The following is a 16,203-nucleotide window of genomic DNA, read 5'->3' on the forward strand; positions in this document are numbered from 1 at the left end:
ACACATCCTTCATTCATGTTCATGTTTTTGTCTGCTGGACAGGACCATACAAATTTGTGTATCTTGTATTAGAGCAGTTAAAATAGGTGCTTTTAGTGCAATTCTCTCATACTGACCATTGGATGTTCAACATGGCACCTCATGGCAAAGACTCTGTGAAGGTTTGAGAATTAGAATTGTTGCTATACACAAAGATGACTGAGGCTGGAAGAAGATCGGTCCACAATCTGAAGGTGGAGAAGCGCCATGTTTGTAACTTCCAGCAGCTCCGTAATGTCATTATGGTGGAGTGGAAGAGGATCCCAGCAACAGCCTGTGCAGCTCAGGTGAATTCCATGCCAGGAGGATTAAGGCAGTACTGGATAACAGTGGTGCTCACACAAAATATTGACACTTTGGACATAGTTTTGACATGTTCACTTAGGCTGTACTCACTTTTGTTGCCAGCTACTTTGACAATGATGGCTGTATATTGAGTTATTTTTTGAGGATAGTAAATCTGTACTCCTATACAAGGTGCACATTGACTACACTAAAATATATACAAGTTAAATTTTTAGTTTATTGTCCCTTGAGAGGATATACTACATTGGTTGCTGAAATATGATGGGTGTACTCACTTTTGTGGGATACTATAGCTGATTAGGTGTGTTTTTTCCATTAACATTCAGTTACTTAGTCTAACTCACTGGTTCATTATACACATATTTTTGCTTACAATCTCATTTAACATTACTCTCCATATCTCCTACTGAACCTACCTTAATTTCTACCTTTCCCTTGTTGTAGTTGGGATATGAGCCCAGGAGACTAATTCCAGCCTTGTTCTCATCTTTTCTTTCGTCACCAATATAAGACTTATAAGGCTTGCAACCCCTTTGCTCTGTGAGCTGGCTTTGGGGGCAACTGAGGCTGCTAGGCAAAGTGGTGGTTTCCCAAAGATGGAAAATATTTTCAATGTTTTAAAAAGAATGTCTACCATATTGAGGTTACAGATGAGATTCATATGCCAAAGTGTTTATATTAATAGGTAAAGTTGCCAAGTTAAGGAAATTAGGAAATCTGCACAGCGATATTTTTCTTCCATAGTTTGCAGGAAGACCTACGTCCTAAGATTCGTAAACAGCTGTGACTAAGATTTAGATCCAGGAATGAGATCCAAGTGCAGGCTTTATTTCTAATGTGAATCCAGACACATGTTGTGACACAAAAGTCAAAGGCCATTTTTCTGTTCCATGGTGTATCTGTTAATCTGCTACAGGGCCAATGTATGTCTTCTCAGTAATGCTATTTTCATGTATGCAGGTGCAAACCTGACAAGAAGAACGGTTTTGCCAAAGGGATTAGGATAGCTTAGTCTTGCTGTTGTGATATCCAATCAAACCAGCTCCTCTTATTTTCTTAAATAATACTAAGCATGTGCTAGTGTTTCAGTAAAGTAGCTAGTACTGGTTTATTTGTTCTAATTAGTTATGGTTAAAATATGTCTGGTTGAAGTAGGTAATTTATGTTTAAGTTTGGTGACAAATATTTTACATACACGAAAAGTGGGCTGTATGAAATGGAACTTTATCTGGGGTCAGCTTTTGCATGTACACAAACAGAGGCACCAACATAAAGGCATAAATATCAGAATGTGAGTTGTGTGCAGGCAGTTTGAAATGCCAAACCCTGTTACCCATTTTGTAATCTTGTGCCACTACAAATTGCCTGTTACTCAGGACCACAGTTTGCATGAACAGTTCTGCATTTAAGCACTTATCACTGCACAGCTCAACAATGAGGAACTGAAATGACTGGACAGTTTCTTTCAAGGTTCTTCATACCGTCTCAAGGAGTTTGCTTGCTCATTAGGGAAACTATAGGCACTAAACATACATTCTAACTTTATCTCTGCAAAGCTGCTGAGACAATGTCCATTGCAAAAAGCACTATCTAAATAAATATTATTTGAATTGAGTGAATGATTGGAAGACAATTCTTTGGAGAGATGAATCCAAATTTGAGATTTTTGAATGGAAAAACAGGAAAAAAGATGTTAGCAGACTGCCTCACTTGCACAGTTAAACATGGAGGTTGAAGCTTAATGGTTTAGGGTTATTTTGCACAAGGGAAGGTTGGTGACTGATTCTGGGTGGAAGAAATATTGATCCAAAATGGCTACCATTCCATTTTTCAACAACACATAATTTTGTCTGGACTGTGGCCATTTGGAAACAACTTCTCCATGCAACAAGACAATGACCTAGAGCACATATCCAAGCTCTGTTTGCATTATTTAAGGAGCAAAAATTAACTGTCCAGATGCTGAGAGTGTGTAAAGTACAAGTGTCATTTAAAATAAAGGTTAACTGTTTATTAAGATTTTATACCAACATCTGTACATTTATATAATTGTTTGGACAAAATAAAATTGTTGCATATTAACAAAAGGAACATGCATTTGTCATTCAAATATGATTAAAGATTTGGTGTTTCCAAACTTTTGACAGGCATTGTATGTGTGCATCTGTTGATGCCAGTCTTGATTTTGTGTTATTTGGTAGTATAGTCATGTGTGTTACTCAGTGTCTCTGATTGCAGGTCCATGTCTGTCTCCCACATCACCTCAGCCCCCAACTACCTCTACAACAAAGTCAGGCAAGGTAACTAATGTATATGTGTATGCATGTGTGTGTGGTCGCAAGCATTATAATTAAGAAAGTGTTTATTTGATTAGTAGGTAACCATCCCTTTAGCAACTCACCTGTAGCCTCACCTTTCCACTCTCCTCTAGTCCAGGGAAACTCTGTAAACAGCCACACCAATAAGGGGCCCTCAGTGGACCCGCCTGATTCTGTGGCCCTGCAGAGCAATTGCCTCCCACAAGGGGCCTTTCACCGAGCCTTAACCTGCAACTCGCCCAGTTCCAGAACTTCACACTGGACTCTCCCCTTACTCTGTAGCAGGTATGATCACCAGGACATTCCAGTCTGAGAACTGCTTCATTTACTACATTAACTATATGTTACAAAATAAAAATATTTTCTTTCTTTCTTTCTTGTTTGTGTATATTATGTGTTGTGCTGTGTGTGCCTGGGTTTGTTTCAAGGTATCAGTGCTATAGTGCCCTTGACCTATAATGTATCTTGGGAACAAAGGAACTGTTCTGTCAGTTGTGTACATTTATATAGTAGACCTAATGAGCTGTGGCAATGCCTAATTGCCTAATCAGTTAGCCAGAGAGGATTCGAGGATCAGTTAGCCAGAGAGGATTTGAGGATCAGTTAGCCAGACAGGGTTCAAGGATCAGTAAGCCAGAGAGGATTTAAGGATCAGTTAGCCAGACAGGGTTCAAGGATCAGTAAGCCAGAGAGGATTCAGAATCAGTTAGCCAGAGAGGATTCAGAATCAGTAAGCCAGAGAGGATTCAGCATCCGTGAGCCAGAGAGGATTTAGGTTCAGTTAGCCAGAGAGGATTCAGAATCAGTAAGCCAGAGAGGATTCAGCATCCGTGAGCCAGAAAGGATTTAGGTTCAGTTAGCCAGAGAGGATTCAGAATCAGTTAGCCAGAGAGGATTCAGGATCAGTTAGCCAGAGAGGATTCAGAATTAGTAAGCCAGAAAGGATTCAGGATCAGTTAGCCAGAGAGGATTTAGGATCAGTTAGCCAGAGATGATTCAGAATTAGTAAGCCAGAAAGGATTCAGGATCAGTTAGCCAGAGAGGATTCAGGATCAGTTAGCCAGAGAGGATTCAGAATTAGTAAGCCAGAAAGGATTCAGGATCAGTTAGCCAGAGAGGATTCAGGATCAGTTAGCCAGAGAGGATTCAGAATTAGTAAGCCAGAAAGGATTCAGGATCAGTTAGCCAGAGAGGATTAAGGATCAGTTAGCCAGAGATGATTCAGAATTAGTAAGCCAGAAAGGATTCAGGATCAGTTAGCCAGAGAGGATTCAGGATCAGTTAGCCAGAGAGGATTCAGAATTAGTAAGCCAGAAAGGATTCAGGATCAGTTAGCCAGAGGATTCAGGATCAGTTAGCCAGAGAGGATTCAGAATTAGTAAGCCAGAAAGGATTCAGGATCAGTTAGCCAGAGAGGATTCAGGATCAGTTAGCCAGAGAGGATTCAGAATTAGTAAGCCAGAAAGGATTCAGGATCAGTTAGCCAGAGAGGATTCAGGATCAGTTAGCCAGAGAGGATTCAGGATCAGTTAGCCAGAGAGGATTCAGGATCAGTTAGCCAGAGACGATTTAGGATCAGTTAGCCAGAGAGGATTCAGGATCAGTCAACCAGAGAGGATTCAGGATCAGTCAACCAGAGAGGATTCAGGATCAGTAAGCCAGAGAGGATTCAGGATCAGTTAGCCAGAGAGGATTCAGGATCAGTTAGCCAAAGAGGATTGAGGATCAGTTAGCCAGAGAGAATTCAGGATCAGTTAGCCAGAAAGGATTTAGGATCAGTTAGCCAGAGAGGATATAGGATCAGTTAGCCAGAGAGGATTTAGGATCAGTTAGCCAGAGAGGATATAGGATCAGTTAGCCAGAGAGGATTCAGGAACAGTTAGCCAGAGAGGATATAGGATCAGTTAGCCAGAGAGGATTCAGAATTAGTAAGCCAGAAAGGATTCAGGATCAGTTAGCCAGAGAGGATTCAGGATCAGTTAGCCAGAGAGGATTCAGCATTAGTAAGCCAGAAAGGATTCAGGATCAGTTAGCCAGAGAGGATTCAGGATCAGTTAGCCAGAGAGGATTCAGGATCAGTTAGCCAGAGAGGATTCAGGATCAGTTAGCCAGAGAGGATTTAGGATCAGTTAGCCAGAGAGGATTCAGGATCAGTCAACCAGAGAGGATTCAGGATCAGTAAGCCAGAGAGGATTCAGGATCAGTTAGCCAGAGAGGATTCAGGATCAGTTAGCCAAAGAGGATTGAGGATCAGTTAGCCAGAGAGAATTCAGGATCAGTTAGCCAGAGAGGATTTAGGATCAGTTAGCCAGAGAGGATATAGGATCAGTTAGCCAGAGAGGATTTAGGATCAGTTAGCCAGAGAGGATATAGGATCAGTTAGCCAGAGAGGATTCAGGAACAGTTAGCCAGAGAGGATTTAGGATCAGTTAGCCAGCTGTCTGAAGATATTGTGCAAAATATAACATGCCAGCTTTCATTAATCATTTATTAAGAGATCACAATATATAATCAAACATGCTTGGTTTTGTATTTGCTTTAATTCTTCTTTTTCTTTTTACAACCCACATATTTATCTCCTATGCTCTCTTATTAGCTGTGGAAGGCCATATAGCAATATGTGGCATGGACAGGATTCTCCAGACAAAGCTGACCAAACACAGCTATCAGGTAAAAGGTCATTTTAAAGCTTTTTAAAATTACCTTCTGCATTATTACTGTACATATGCTTTAAATTGTTAGGTACAATTGCAGTTACAATAAAATCAATTATTTAATATCTCATGTATGAGGTTGTCAGTATGTCTGGTAAGGGTACTTGTTTTGTTGTATTGTGTAGAGAATATACAGACATCTGCCCTTATATTCGAATTGTATTTCATTTGAGTTGTAAATATAAAATAATTTACAGATTTATGTAAAAACATTATTCTTGTTTCTTGAGAAACATACATAGAACTGTACATACTTTGTTAGAGATGAACATGAAATACACATGACACATTGGTGTTAAGTTAATGTTATCTAATGACTAATGTAAGTTATTTAAAGGGATGTTACTCAGTAATGATTAAACAAGGACAAGATATTCATATAGCACACATATGGTACATAATTTTTTATTGATCATTTAACATTTATAACAACTAAATACAAGATAGATAGATAGATAGATAGATAGATAGATAGATAGATAGATAGATAGATAGATAGATAGATAGATAGATAGATAGATAGATAGAAAACCAGATACATGATACATACTGTCAATGCAGTAAACAAAAGCACAGAAATGTTTTCAAGTGGTAAGACTTTGTAATGTCACTACAGTATGAACAGCGTGTAAACAGTGATGATGAGAGAGTTCCCTCTTGTGGCACAGTGGTGAATTGTCTTTTTGGGTGAAATATATAATGTATATGAGATGCTCCTACAAGAAAATGTAATGCACTTAGCATCAGACAAGAAATTCAAATAACAATAAATATTATGTTATTTCAAAATAAAATAAAAAAATAAAAAAATATAACTTTAAAAATATATAAATCACTTAAACTATAAAAATTATGCAAATAAGTCCAATCATATAAAACTCCTTGTTCAAGTTTTTTATGATTATTATGATTTTTTTAATAGAGGTGTGTGCATGACTCTTCTTGGCTCATCAGAAGTCCACAATACGTTTTTATGTATATTGGGGCCAGATTGTTTTGGCACAACACTCCACCAGGTGCTGTAGGGCGTTTCATAATCACTGCTGATAAAGCTAGCCACTGCATAATTAATTAGATTAGATTGGATTAGATTAAACTTTATTGCCATACAGATTTATTGTCCTCTAAAAATAACAAAAAAAAAATGTAAACAAACAGTACAGTGAAAGGCAATTATATACAATGAGTACAATGATCATGGAAAGTGCATTGAAGGAGATATAGTATACAGTGTTTATGAAAAGCTTATTTACACATGTGCAACATTATATGGAGAGTGCAAAACGAAGGCTATTATACACAGTATGTACAGTAAATAATGAGAGTTTAAGCACCTTAAATCTAAACACCATTGTAGAGAAAATGAAGGAGAACGCTGAGCACATGCCCTGTGGCCAGTAAGTAAGTAAGTCTTATAGTCTACATATTAATTATGTAGGATCTCAAGCTAATACTCCTGAAGCTGTTCATCAGGCCTATTACATTCAGCAGAGAGATACATGCTCAGTGTGTAAACAAAATGACCACCAACAGTTTGCTGTTGCTTGGATGATGTGTCCCAGGACATGACTGCACCTATATTAACCAATACAGTTTAATGTTATTAATGATTAGTGTTTGACATGGTGCATTCTTAAAGGGCATCAAAAACCTGTTTTTTTCTTGGCTTCAAATCCTTGGGTAGTGAGTTAGTATAAGAATTAATTTATTTTTTAAAACCCTAATAAACTTATTGCAAAAAGAAATGCATGTTCCACAACATGAAGAGCATAGAGTACAGCATTAGTTATGGATTTTGCCTCAGGTGCCAAGGTCATCATGTTACCTAGTTAATTTCTCTAATGGCTACCAAAACCCCATATTTAGTTATGGAGTGGCTCATGTGACTGATTCTTTGGTTATGTCTGTGATAAAAAAAAAACCCCCACAAACAAATGAGTTGTGTATTATTTCAAAATATAACAACTGAATGTATTAAATCTTACACATCAAATACTTCTGTGATCAGTCACTCTGGTAAAGCCACTAACACATGTAGCAGTGACTCATCACTTCTGAAAACTAAGCATCTAATGCTAATGACTGTGTTAGAACTAATCAACTGTTTATGTACAGTCTTCTATCATACTGTCTCAATTTTCTGATTTCCGATCAATAAAAAAACATTAATTTCAGCACATCATTACTATTGCAGAAACTAGTGGGTGCATGATTTTGTCTCAGTTCTGAGAACTTTCTCAGCTTTCTGAACTCAATAGTCTAATACATCTTTAAACCTTTTTGTAAAAGGATAAAGTATTCCTAAGCTTAAGTATTTCTAAGAATTTGTCTGGCACTGAGGATATGTTAATCTGTGTAGTTTTATACTTACTGACCCTGAGTTTAATGCAATGTGCTGCTGAACTTTAAGATATTTCTACAAAACAAGTTCAATATTTAATTAAATAAAATGTTTATGCATTTCTGAAGCATTTTTAACAATAGACATTGTCACAACACAGCAGAGGTGTAACAAGGACCTGAAAATCATACTTAAGTAAAAGTAAAGATACCATACTGCAAAACATGGACCTAAAAACAAAACTCCATTACATAAAAAAAGTTCCAATATGATGAGTTAAAGTTTAGAGTTTCTGATTTGAACAGTACTTCTGTATTTTATTTAAATTAAACATAGGCTTAAATATGTAGTAGTCCTCAACATCAAGACACATGTTGGTGAAAAGCCAAAAACAGTTTATCTGTGAGGTATTTCCTAAAATTACAAATTGTACACCTCAACACTGCATTAACCAGCATCAACACAACATCCTCTTCAACATGCCAGAATGAAACAAAGATCAAACATGGCGGTCAGAAAAAAGGCAAAATAGTAAAGCAATCTTTCAAAAAGGTATTTTCAATTAACAAATAGAATTACAGTATCATGCCACAAACCATTAGTCTTCAGTAATTTTAGATAAAACCAAATATTCAGAGCTGAATGTGATTTAATGCATTTCTCTGTTTTAGAAAGGGGGAATATTTTTATTAAAGTTCAATAAAAGCAGGTTCTCAAATTTCTTGGAATTTATTCTAGCTCTTTTTAGACTGAAAATGAGGCCAGCAGTGCTAAAAAGTCACTCACAGGCAGCAGATGCGGGTAGGGGAGTGTTGAGAAGAATAAGTCATGACAGATCAAGCTACAAGTAAATATATATCCTTAAGCAAGGAAAGGTGACAGTGTCAGGAAGAACTCAATGAAAGTCATCATAAGGCAAACAGTCTTCTGTTTGACACTGCATATTGCAATTCTGTACATTACAGCAAACAGCAAGTATTTTAAAGCAAATTAATGTCGTTTACTACGAAGTAAAAAGTGATATTAACTCTGATTTTACTAATTACTGATTTGTAAAAATAGAGCAAGTCTGTGAATAACTACATCTTTCTGCTTTGCCACACTCACTAGTATGTATTACATGCTGAAGACAAATAGGGCAGCTAGACAACTAGAGACAGTTCATAGGTTTAAAATTTCAACTGCACAAAAACACAATAGCAACACCTTGGTCCCCATAACCGCCAGCTAGCAGCACACTAGTAACCAGCTGGGTTTTCATAGCAACTGACTAGCTACCAGTTCTAGATACAGTATTGCATATTAAAATTGTAACAGTTAACCAAGCCTTTAGCCTTTCACCTGCTTAACTGCTCAACGCAACCAAGTAGCATTTTATATTCCTTTTCTTCAGAAAAAGATGTTATTATATTTTAGTTGATTTAGCTGAATATAATTTGGGGGAAAAAAGGATGATGAGATTAAGTACTTGTACCTCTGTTTGTTACACTGGTCTGAACTAAAATAAACAGTCATTTTTCTTGGTGGAGTTATTATTAATATGATCCAGCTCTGGTGTCCCCTGACAGTCATTTTTCTTGGTGTGGTTATTAATCAGATGATCCAGCTCTGGTGTCCCCTGACTGTGACAGTACATATGAAACAAATCACAGTGACAGCAGCGATTTGGCACAGATTGAGGAGGATCGAGACGCTCAAAAACAGCTCTACAACGTGCAAGACCATTGCAGGACATTGCAAGCGAAGAGACTTCTCTTACACCCCCTCCTACCACCAGAGGTGACTTTTGTACTACCTTGTACCTTGTCTACCTTGTATATACTCACAATCAGGTACAGTTTTTCCTCTGTGCCTACCACCACAACAATGCACACTTTCATCTTTAGTTCAACAAAATGGATTTAACCATTTATTTTCACAATTTTATGGCCAATTTAATGACAAATTAAGGAGATTTAAATGTCTGGAGTTTTAAGTGTTGGATTTGCATTTAGTTTAATAAAACTTTTATTATAAAGATCAAAGGGATGTCAATGCAAATAAAGGATGCCATTATTATGCTGGAAATATTTTTTCATACCTTTCGGAGAAAGAGCTGAAACTGAAAAATATAGATTTTATAGATTCTTAACTAGAAGGAACACACAAGCGCAGCAACACCAAAAGACCTAGAAGATCACAGAAAACAGTATAAGTGGATACAGAATTCATTCCTTGGTGATGAAAAATCCCCCTACGACATCTAGCCAAATCAAAAACACGCTAAAGAAAATAGATGTTTCATTGTCATAGTCAGACTAGATGTTTTAAGTTTATATCAGGAAACACCTTCAAGAAGGTAAATATAGAGTTACATAAAAGAGCATGGAGAAGGAATGGAAGGGTTCTTGATGCAATCCATCTCACAGCATCAGATAAAACATAGAGGCTGTGTGATTGCATAGGCATGTACAGCTTCCAGTGCAACTGGGTCATTGGTGTTTATTGGTGTGACTGCAGACAAGATTAATAGGATATAATCTGAAATGTAGAGTTAATTTAGTAAGCTGCTGCAAATATGCTATGACAGTGTTTCACAGTGCAGCGAGACAATGATCATCCCTCAAGAAATAAAATGTTCTTAAATGGCTGAGTCTGTCACTTGACCTCAACCTTTTTAAGCTGCTTTTTATTTATTGAAGACAAAACTGAAAGCAGAAAGACTATGCAACAGTAAAGAACTGGCACCTGGAAAGAAACCAAGCATTTGGTGATATCCATTGGTTCCAGACTTCAGGTTTTTAACAGGAATTTCATATTTGTTATTATGTACATTTTTACAGTTACTTTTAATAGTCTATCTAAAATGTCAAAAATTTTGTTGGGATGCAATATTTTTATTCACCCTATGCAGATGCTACACAAATGCATGTATATACAGTATCTCATGTACACCCGTCACATTTCAGCAACCATTTTAATATATCTTCTCAAGAGACAATACTATAGAAATAAAGCTTTAAAATAAAAATATCCTAAGTGATAACATCCCCAGGTTACCTATGTAACTATGGTTACCTGAGGGAACGAGACGCTGCGTCAACAACACTTTAAGAACGCTTCCATGTTGTCAGTCCAATGAAAAGCGTGGCGTCACTGGCGGGGTGATGTCACGACCAGATAGTAGCTATAAGAGCACATGGAGTGAAACCAGCGCTAGCTTCTGAAAAAGGGAAGAAACAGTTAAGAACGGTTCCGTGTTGTCAGTCCAATGAAAAGCGTGGCGTCACTGGCGGGGTGATGTCACGACCAGATAGTAGCTATAAGAGCACATGGAGTGAAACCAGCACTAGCTTCTGAAAAAGGGAAGAAAGACCTGCAGAGATGGAGGCAGTGTGGCATGGAGTTATGGAGAGGGGGCCCTTCAGGAACTCTAGCTGTGTCAAAAACGCTTTGTGAATGAGGGTCCAATAATGGCAGACTGAACATTCCCTGCCTAGTGTGGATGGGCATTGAAGGACAGAGGGACCAGGAGTGGCACTAAGTTCAAGGCTATAAAACCTGATGAAGGTCAGCTGTGTGGACAGCCCGCATGTTGCAGATGTCTTGGAGGGAAACTCCAGAGTTGAGTGACTTCTGACCCTCAAAGGAGCGGGGAGAGAGGACTCATAATATGATGAAATAGCATCCCCAATCCATCTGCGGAGCATCTGCATCTCTGCTCGCACTGGTGATGAGAAGATGGTCAAGAGGAACATAAGCTTGACTGTGAGGTACCTAAAAGCACCTTGGTCAATGGCTCAAAGGGAGGGCAGGGTCGACATGGTCTTCAAGACAATAGCCAAGTCCCACGCAGGCACTCTATATTGTACCGGAGGCTTCAGGTACCAAGGAGAAACACGTTACCAATGGGTTCTTACCCAGCGACTGCCCTGCAAGAGGGGCATTACAGCATGCAATGGTGGACATGTAAACCTTCAAGGTGGATGGAGCCAACCCTTTGGTGAACTGTTCTTGAATGAATTCCAGCTTATACAGGAGGCGAGATTGCAGACCCCCCTGGTCGTTGATATTTTGGACCAACACATGATGACCCTTGAGGTCTGGAAGAAGCTGCCACCTTAGATGGGCTCTTCCCCATTGACTTTGGGAACCCTCCAATTCCACTACGGTATTGGGCGGAAACCCGAAGAGCATTCGCTGGAGCTGGCTGTGCCCTGAAGCACTGAAAGTACGGTTTACAAACCAGCTCCTTGAGGGCGTATACTAAAGTGCACAGCGCCCCCTTCCAGTGGGTCCCTAGATGCTCCTGTATCAGGACTTTTTGGCCGAGCAAGGGGGAGTGCGAGTTGTCAAACTCTGCCTTTGCATCTCTCGATGCCCGAAGGTGTTGGGTTGTGGTTGGGGCTGCACCCGCCCAGCAGCCTGCAGATGTGGGAAATACTGCTGGAATGTCAGCGACTGCTTTTTGGCCTTCTGAAACTTGGTGACGCCCGCAATAACTGTGTCGCCCAAATAGGCCAGTTGGCACCAGTGGGGCGTCCAGAAGCATGGTCCTTGGTGCCTTTTAGTAGACACAAGGGTGGCTATGGACCGGCCAATGGCCCTAGCATACTCTTTAGTTGCCCTGAGAGCTAGGTTTGTCACACAGCAGAGCTTTCGGATTTCCTGACCACCTGACGTGTCTCCCACGTCTAGCACCCATAGCAGGTCAGCCTGATAGGCCTGCAGTGCAGCCTGCGGCTTGACATGCTGAGGCATTAGCCTTGTCCACCAGCACTGCAGTAGTTCGAAAGGGCTTGGTGGGCAGCTCCAGGGTTTTTAGGGATGACGCAGCACTCGGGGAAAGATAGCTAACCAGCGTCTACACTCTTTCAGTCCAACTCTATTAGTGACACCTTAGAACTGAAAAGGCGAGCCGAATACGGCGTAGACTTGGAGGCAGGGAGGCAGTGACACGGGTTGCAGAAAGCACTCGCCGAGCTTACTGGACAGGCAAGCTTTCTGTTGATCGGCTGGTAAATCTATACCAAGCTTGCCCACAGCTCGGGTCACCACCTCTAACAGCTTCTTGAAAAGGACTCACCAAGGGGGTATGTCCAAAGCGGGGCCAGCCCTCCTCAAAGAGTGCTCTCTAGGACAGAAATTTGCAAAGACATGCAATCGCAATCTGCGCATTCGGTTCCCACGAGAACCGACCTAGCAAGCTCCACTCCCAAGCAAGCAACACATAGGCTATGTGTATCCCTCTGTGATATAGCTGGAGCAAAAAGAACAGCCAGAAAGAGTGCTTAGTCTTCATGCTTGCTTTCATTCTCTCTTTTTTTTCTTTTTATTCCCACATTTACCACTTACCATAGACACATACACACATAGAGCACTTTATGAACAAACAAAAGCTAGCACTAGTTTCACTCCATGTGTATTTCATAGCATCCTGATCATCCAGTCTTCCGGTCACCCCGCCAGTGACTATGGAGCATTGGAACATTGGACTAATTACACATGTGATTCAGAGTGTTCCCAAAGCGTTGTTGACGCAGCTTGAGTTCCTGAAGAGGAATAGCTGTATGTCATGTAAACATGCAAAGCCACATGTTCTATTCATGATGTTCATGTTTTTGTCTGCTTGACCTGACCATACAAATTTGTGTATCTAGTATTAGAGCAGTTAAAATCTGTTGCTTTGAGTACAATTCTCTTATATACAGACCCCTCCTAAGGGTCAATCAAAGAAGTTGAGTCCTCATGCTGTGCATCAGGTAAAGAGAGAGAGAGAGAGAGAGAGAGAGAGAGAGAGAGAGAGAGAGCGAGATTAATAGATAGATGCCTGTTTTCTAAATAACTCTTACAGAGCTTGGACATATGTTTTTGGGTCATTGTCTGATGAAGTGTATGGTATGGTGAAGTGAAGTTTCAATTAGGACCAGTTCTGGTGGAATTTTGAAGTATGGAATGGAAGCCATGTTGGTTCAGGATTTCTTTCACTTGGAATATATAACCTTACAACCTATACAACCTTCCCTGCTCCAAAACCCCAAACTTTTAAGCTTCCACCTCCATGTTTGACTGTGGGGGTGAGACAGTTTGCTAACATCTTCTCTCCTGTTTTCTCTGTCTTACAAAGGGTCTTCTGCAAAAGCCAAAAATATATGAAAAAAATGAATCTTTCACAGAACTTTTTGCCAGTCATTCAATGTCAAATATTTTTATTTTATTGCATGTAAACAAAAGAAACATGCAGGTGTGTGTGTGTGTGTGTGTGTGTGTGTGTGTGTGTGTGTGTGTGTGTGTGTGTAAATAGGATGATGATCATATTTGAAACACATTTGATATTTTTTGGCAATAAACCAAATATTTTTGTACTTATTGTTTATGACTATTGTAAGAGTAATAAATGATTAATCTTCCCTTTTCAGAACAAGCCTATTCTAGCCCCTGAACCACTGGTGATGGAAAGCCTGGAGCCCCTAATGAGTCAGATCAACAATTGGAACTTCCCAATATTCAGCCTGGTGGAGAAAACTAATGGAAAGTGTGGTTGCATTCTGAGCCAGGTGAGAAAATGGAACAGTAGAGGCATGTTGCCATTTCAAGTGGGAAAGACAATGTTCATCATATTAAGTCTAAATCTTTACACTTACAAAGGAAAATATCTAAAAGCAATACATGTAATAAGCACATTGATCTTAAAAAATATTTGGCTTTTGCCAAACAATGGCTCTAAATAATCATTGGCAAGGACATATGAGAAGATAAATTTAATTATTTTTTATTATTAATTATTAATTATTACTATGTTTTTTGGATAGAAATAATATAAGAATATCAGAAATATAGCTTAATTCAATTTAATAAAATTTTTATCCATAGCATTTTCTCAATGGACATTGTCACAAAGCAGTTTTCACACAATGTAAAAATTGTAAAGCAAAATTTACATATATTTAAATGTATGTGTATTCTTGATGTCATATGTATCCCCGATGAGCAAGCCTGGAGGGAATGTGGCAAGGAAAATTCCAGAGATGGTATGAGGAAAAAACCGTGAGGAAAAACCAAAAGAGTGTAATTAAAAAACATTAAAACATTACAAACACAGGAAAGTGAGAAATATTATTAGCATCAGAGTGTGTATTTATGAGAAATGTCCTTTCCACAGTCTTATACAGTCAGTAGGAGTTGTGGAACCTAGGTGCTCCTGAGCAGCTCATAAATTAGCTCAACACAAACTCCTCCAAGCAAGACCCTTTACATGTTCAAAGATGGAGAAACAGCATAAAAAAACTAATTCTTCTTTATTGGGTTTTAATGATCTGTCTTTGATGTCATTCTGTTGTCTGACCATTAGTGCGTAATGTTTAATACCACAAAGCTATTATTTATAATCTAAATATTAAACAAAAAGGTGCAAGCCCAAAACAAAATTTTTACTCAGTTTTTATGATCCTAAAGTTAGCTTTGTAGGAGTTACAGCTTATAAACAGTGATGCTGCTAATTTCTCATGAGTCAAGGTTGCAGAGTTTAAATATGAATTCAGATTTCAGTTCATTCAGAATTCAGATTTAAATAATTTTAATTATTTTCAGTTTTTTAATTATGATTGTTAATGCATTAGATTTTAAACTTGTGGAAATGCAGCCAGATATTGATTATTTGCATTGTGAGTAATTCAAACTGAGATTCTTGGCTGGAAAATTGCTATGATTGTCTGATACAAAGCTGACAAAATGTCATTATATAACAACATAGTAAAAGTTAAACTTAATTGACATAATGATACCAACTGTTAAATATTGTTATTACTATGCTATTATTACTGTACTAGTTTACATAGTGTAAAAAAAAAAAAAAAAGTTGCTTTCCCGATACACAAACACCAGCATGGTGGGGCAATGCCACTGATAATAGTACACAAGGCCATACATGCTCTGTTGTGCTATTGTACAGTACATCTTAGTAAATAAATTTTTAAGAGTTGGAAAATAATTAATTCTTGGAATTAATTATCATTGATATAAAAATTACATTTTGTTTCATTATTTCTGTTAAGGGTATAATGTTATCTCAATGCTCTCCATACATGTTCAGTCTTCTTTATTAGAAACTTTTAGCATCAAAATCACATCTGTTTATCCTTTTCTGTTTATATATAAAAAATATATTATCTGTTGAAGTCTAATCTCCAACTGGATGCTTTAGATGTCTTACAGACTGTTTGAAGATACTGGTCTCTTTGAATCCTTCAAGATTCCAGTGAAGAAATTTATGAATTACTTCCATGCTTTGGAGAATGGTTACAGGGACATTCCATGTAAGTAAGGGAGAGAATGAAATAATTATTATATAGAATTATCTATAAACAAGGATGATTATATTTTATTATAATATTATCATTAATAATATTATCAAAGTGGAGCAGAACTAAAATACCTTCTGTTTATATTTATAGTATTCAGAAAGCTTTAAACGTTTTATAAACACTTGTTCATAAATAATTTTTCT

General features: G+C 38.2%; 1 protein-coding gene across 2 annotated transcripts in view; it reads left to right on the forward strand.

Annotated features, from left to right (window-relative positions):
- The window catches only part of pde3a (phosphodiesterase 3A, cGMP-inhibited), an 86,515-nt gene that overhangs the window by 56,250 nt on the left and 14,062 nt on the right, over positions 1-16,203 (forward strand). For both annotated transcript variants that reach the window (XM_046873326.1, XM_046873327.1), the window contains 6 exons: positions 2,584-2,645; positions 2,777-2,948; positions 5,260-5,333; positions 9,316-9,497; positions 14,117-14,254; positions 15,901-16,012. In XM_046873326.1, the coding sequence (XP_046729282.1) occupies positions 2,584-2,645; positions 2,777-2,948; positions 5,260-5,333; positions 9,316-9,497; positions 14,117-14,254; positions 15,901-16,012 (740 nt within the window). The remainder of the gene's footprint in view (positions 1-2,583; positions 2,646-2,776; positions 2,949-5,259; positions 5,334-9,315; positions 9,498-14,116; positions 14,255-15,900; positions 16,013-16,203) is intronic.

The sequence above is a fragment of the Silurus meridionalis genome, chromosome 18 (genome assembly GCF_014805685.1).
Source record: "Silurus meridionalis isolate SWU-2019-XX chromosome 18, ASM1480568v1, whole genome shotgun sequence".
Lineage (NCBI taxonomy): Eukaryota > Metazoa > Chordata > Actinopteri > Siluriformes > Siluridae > Silurus > Silurus meridionalis.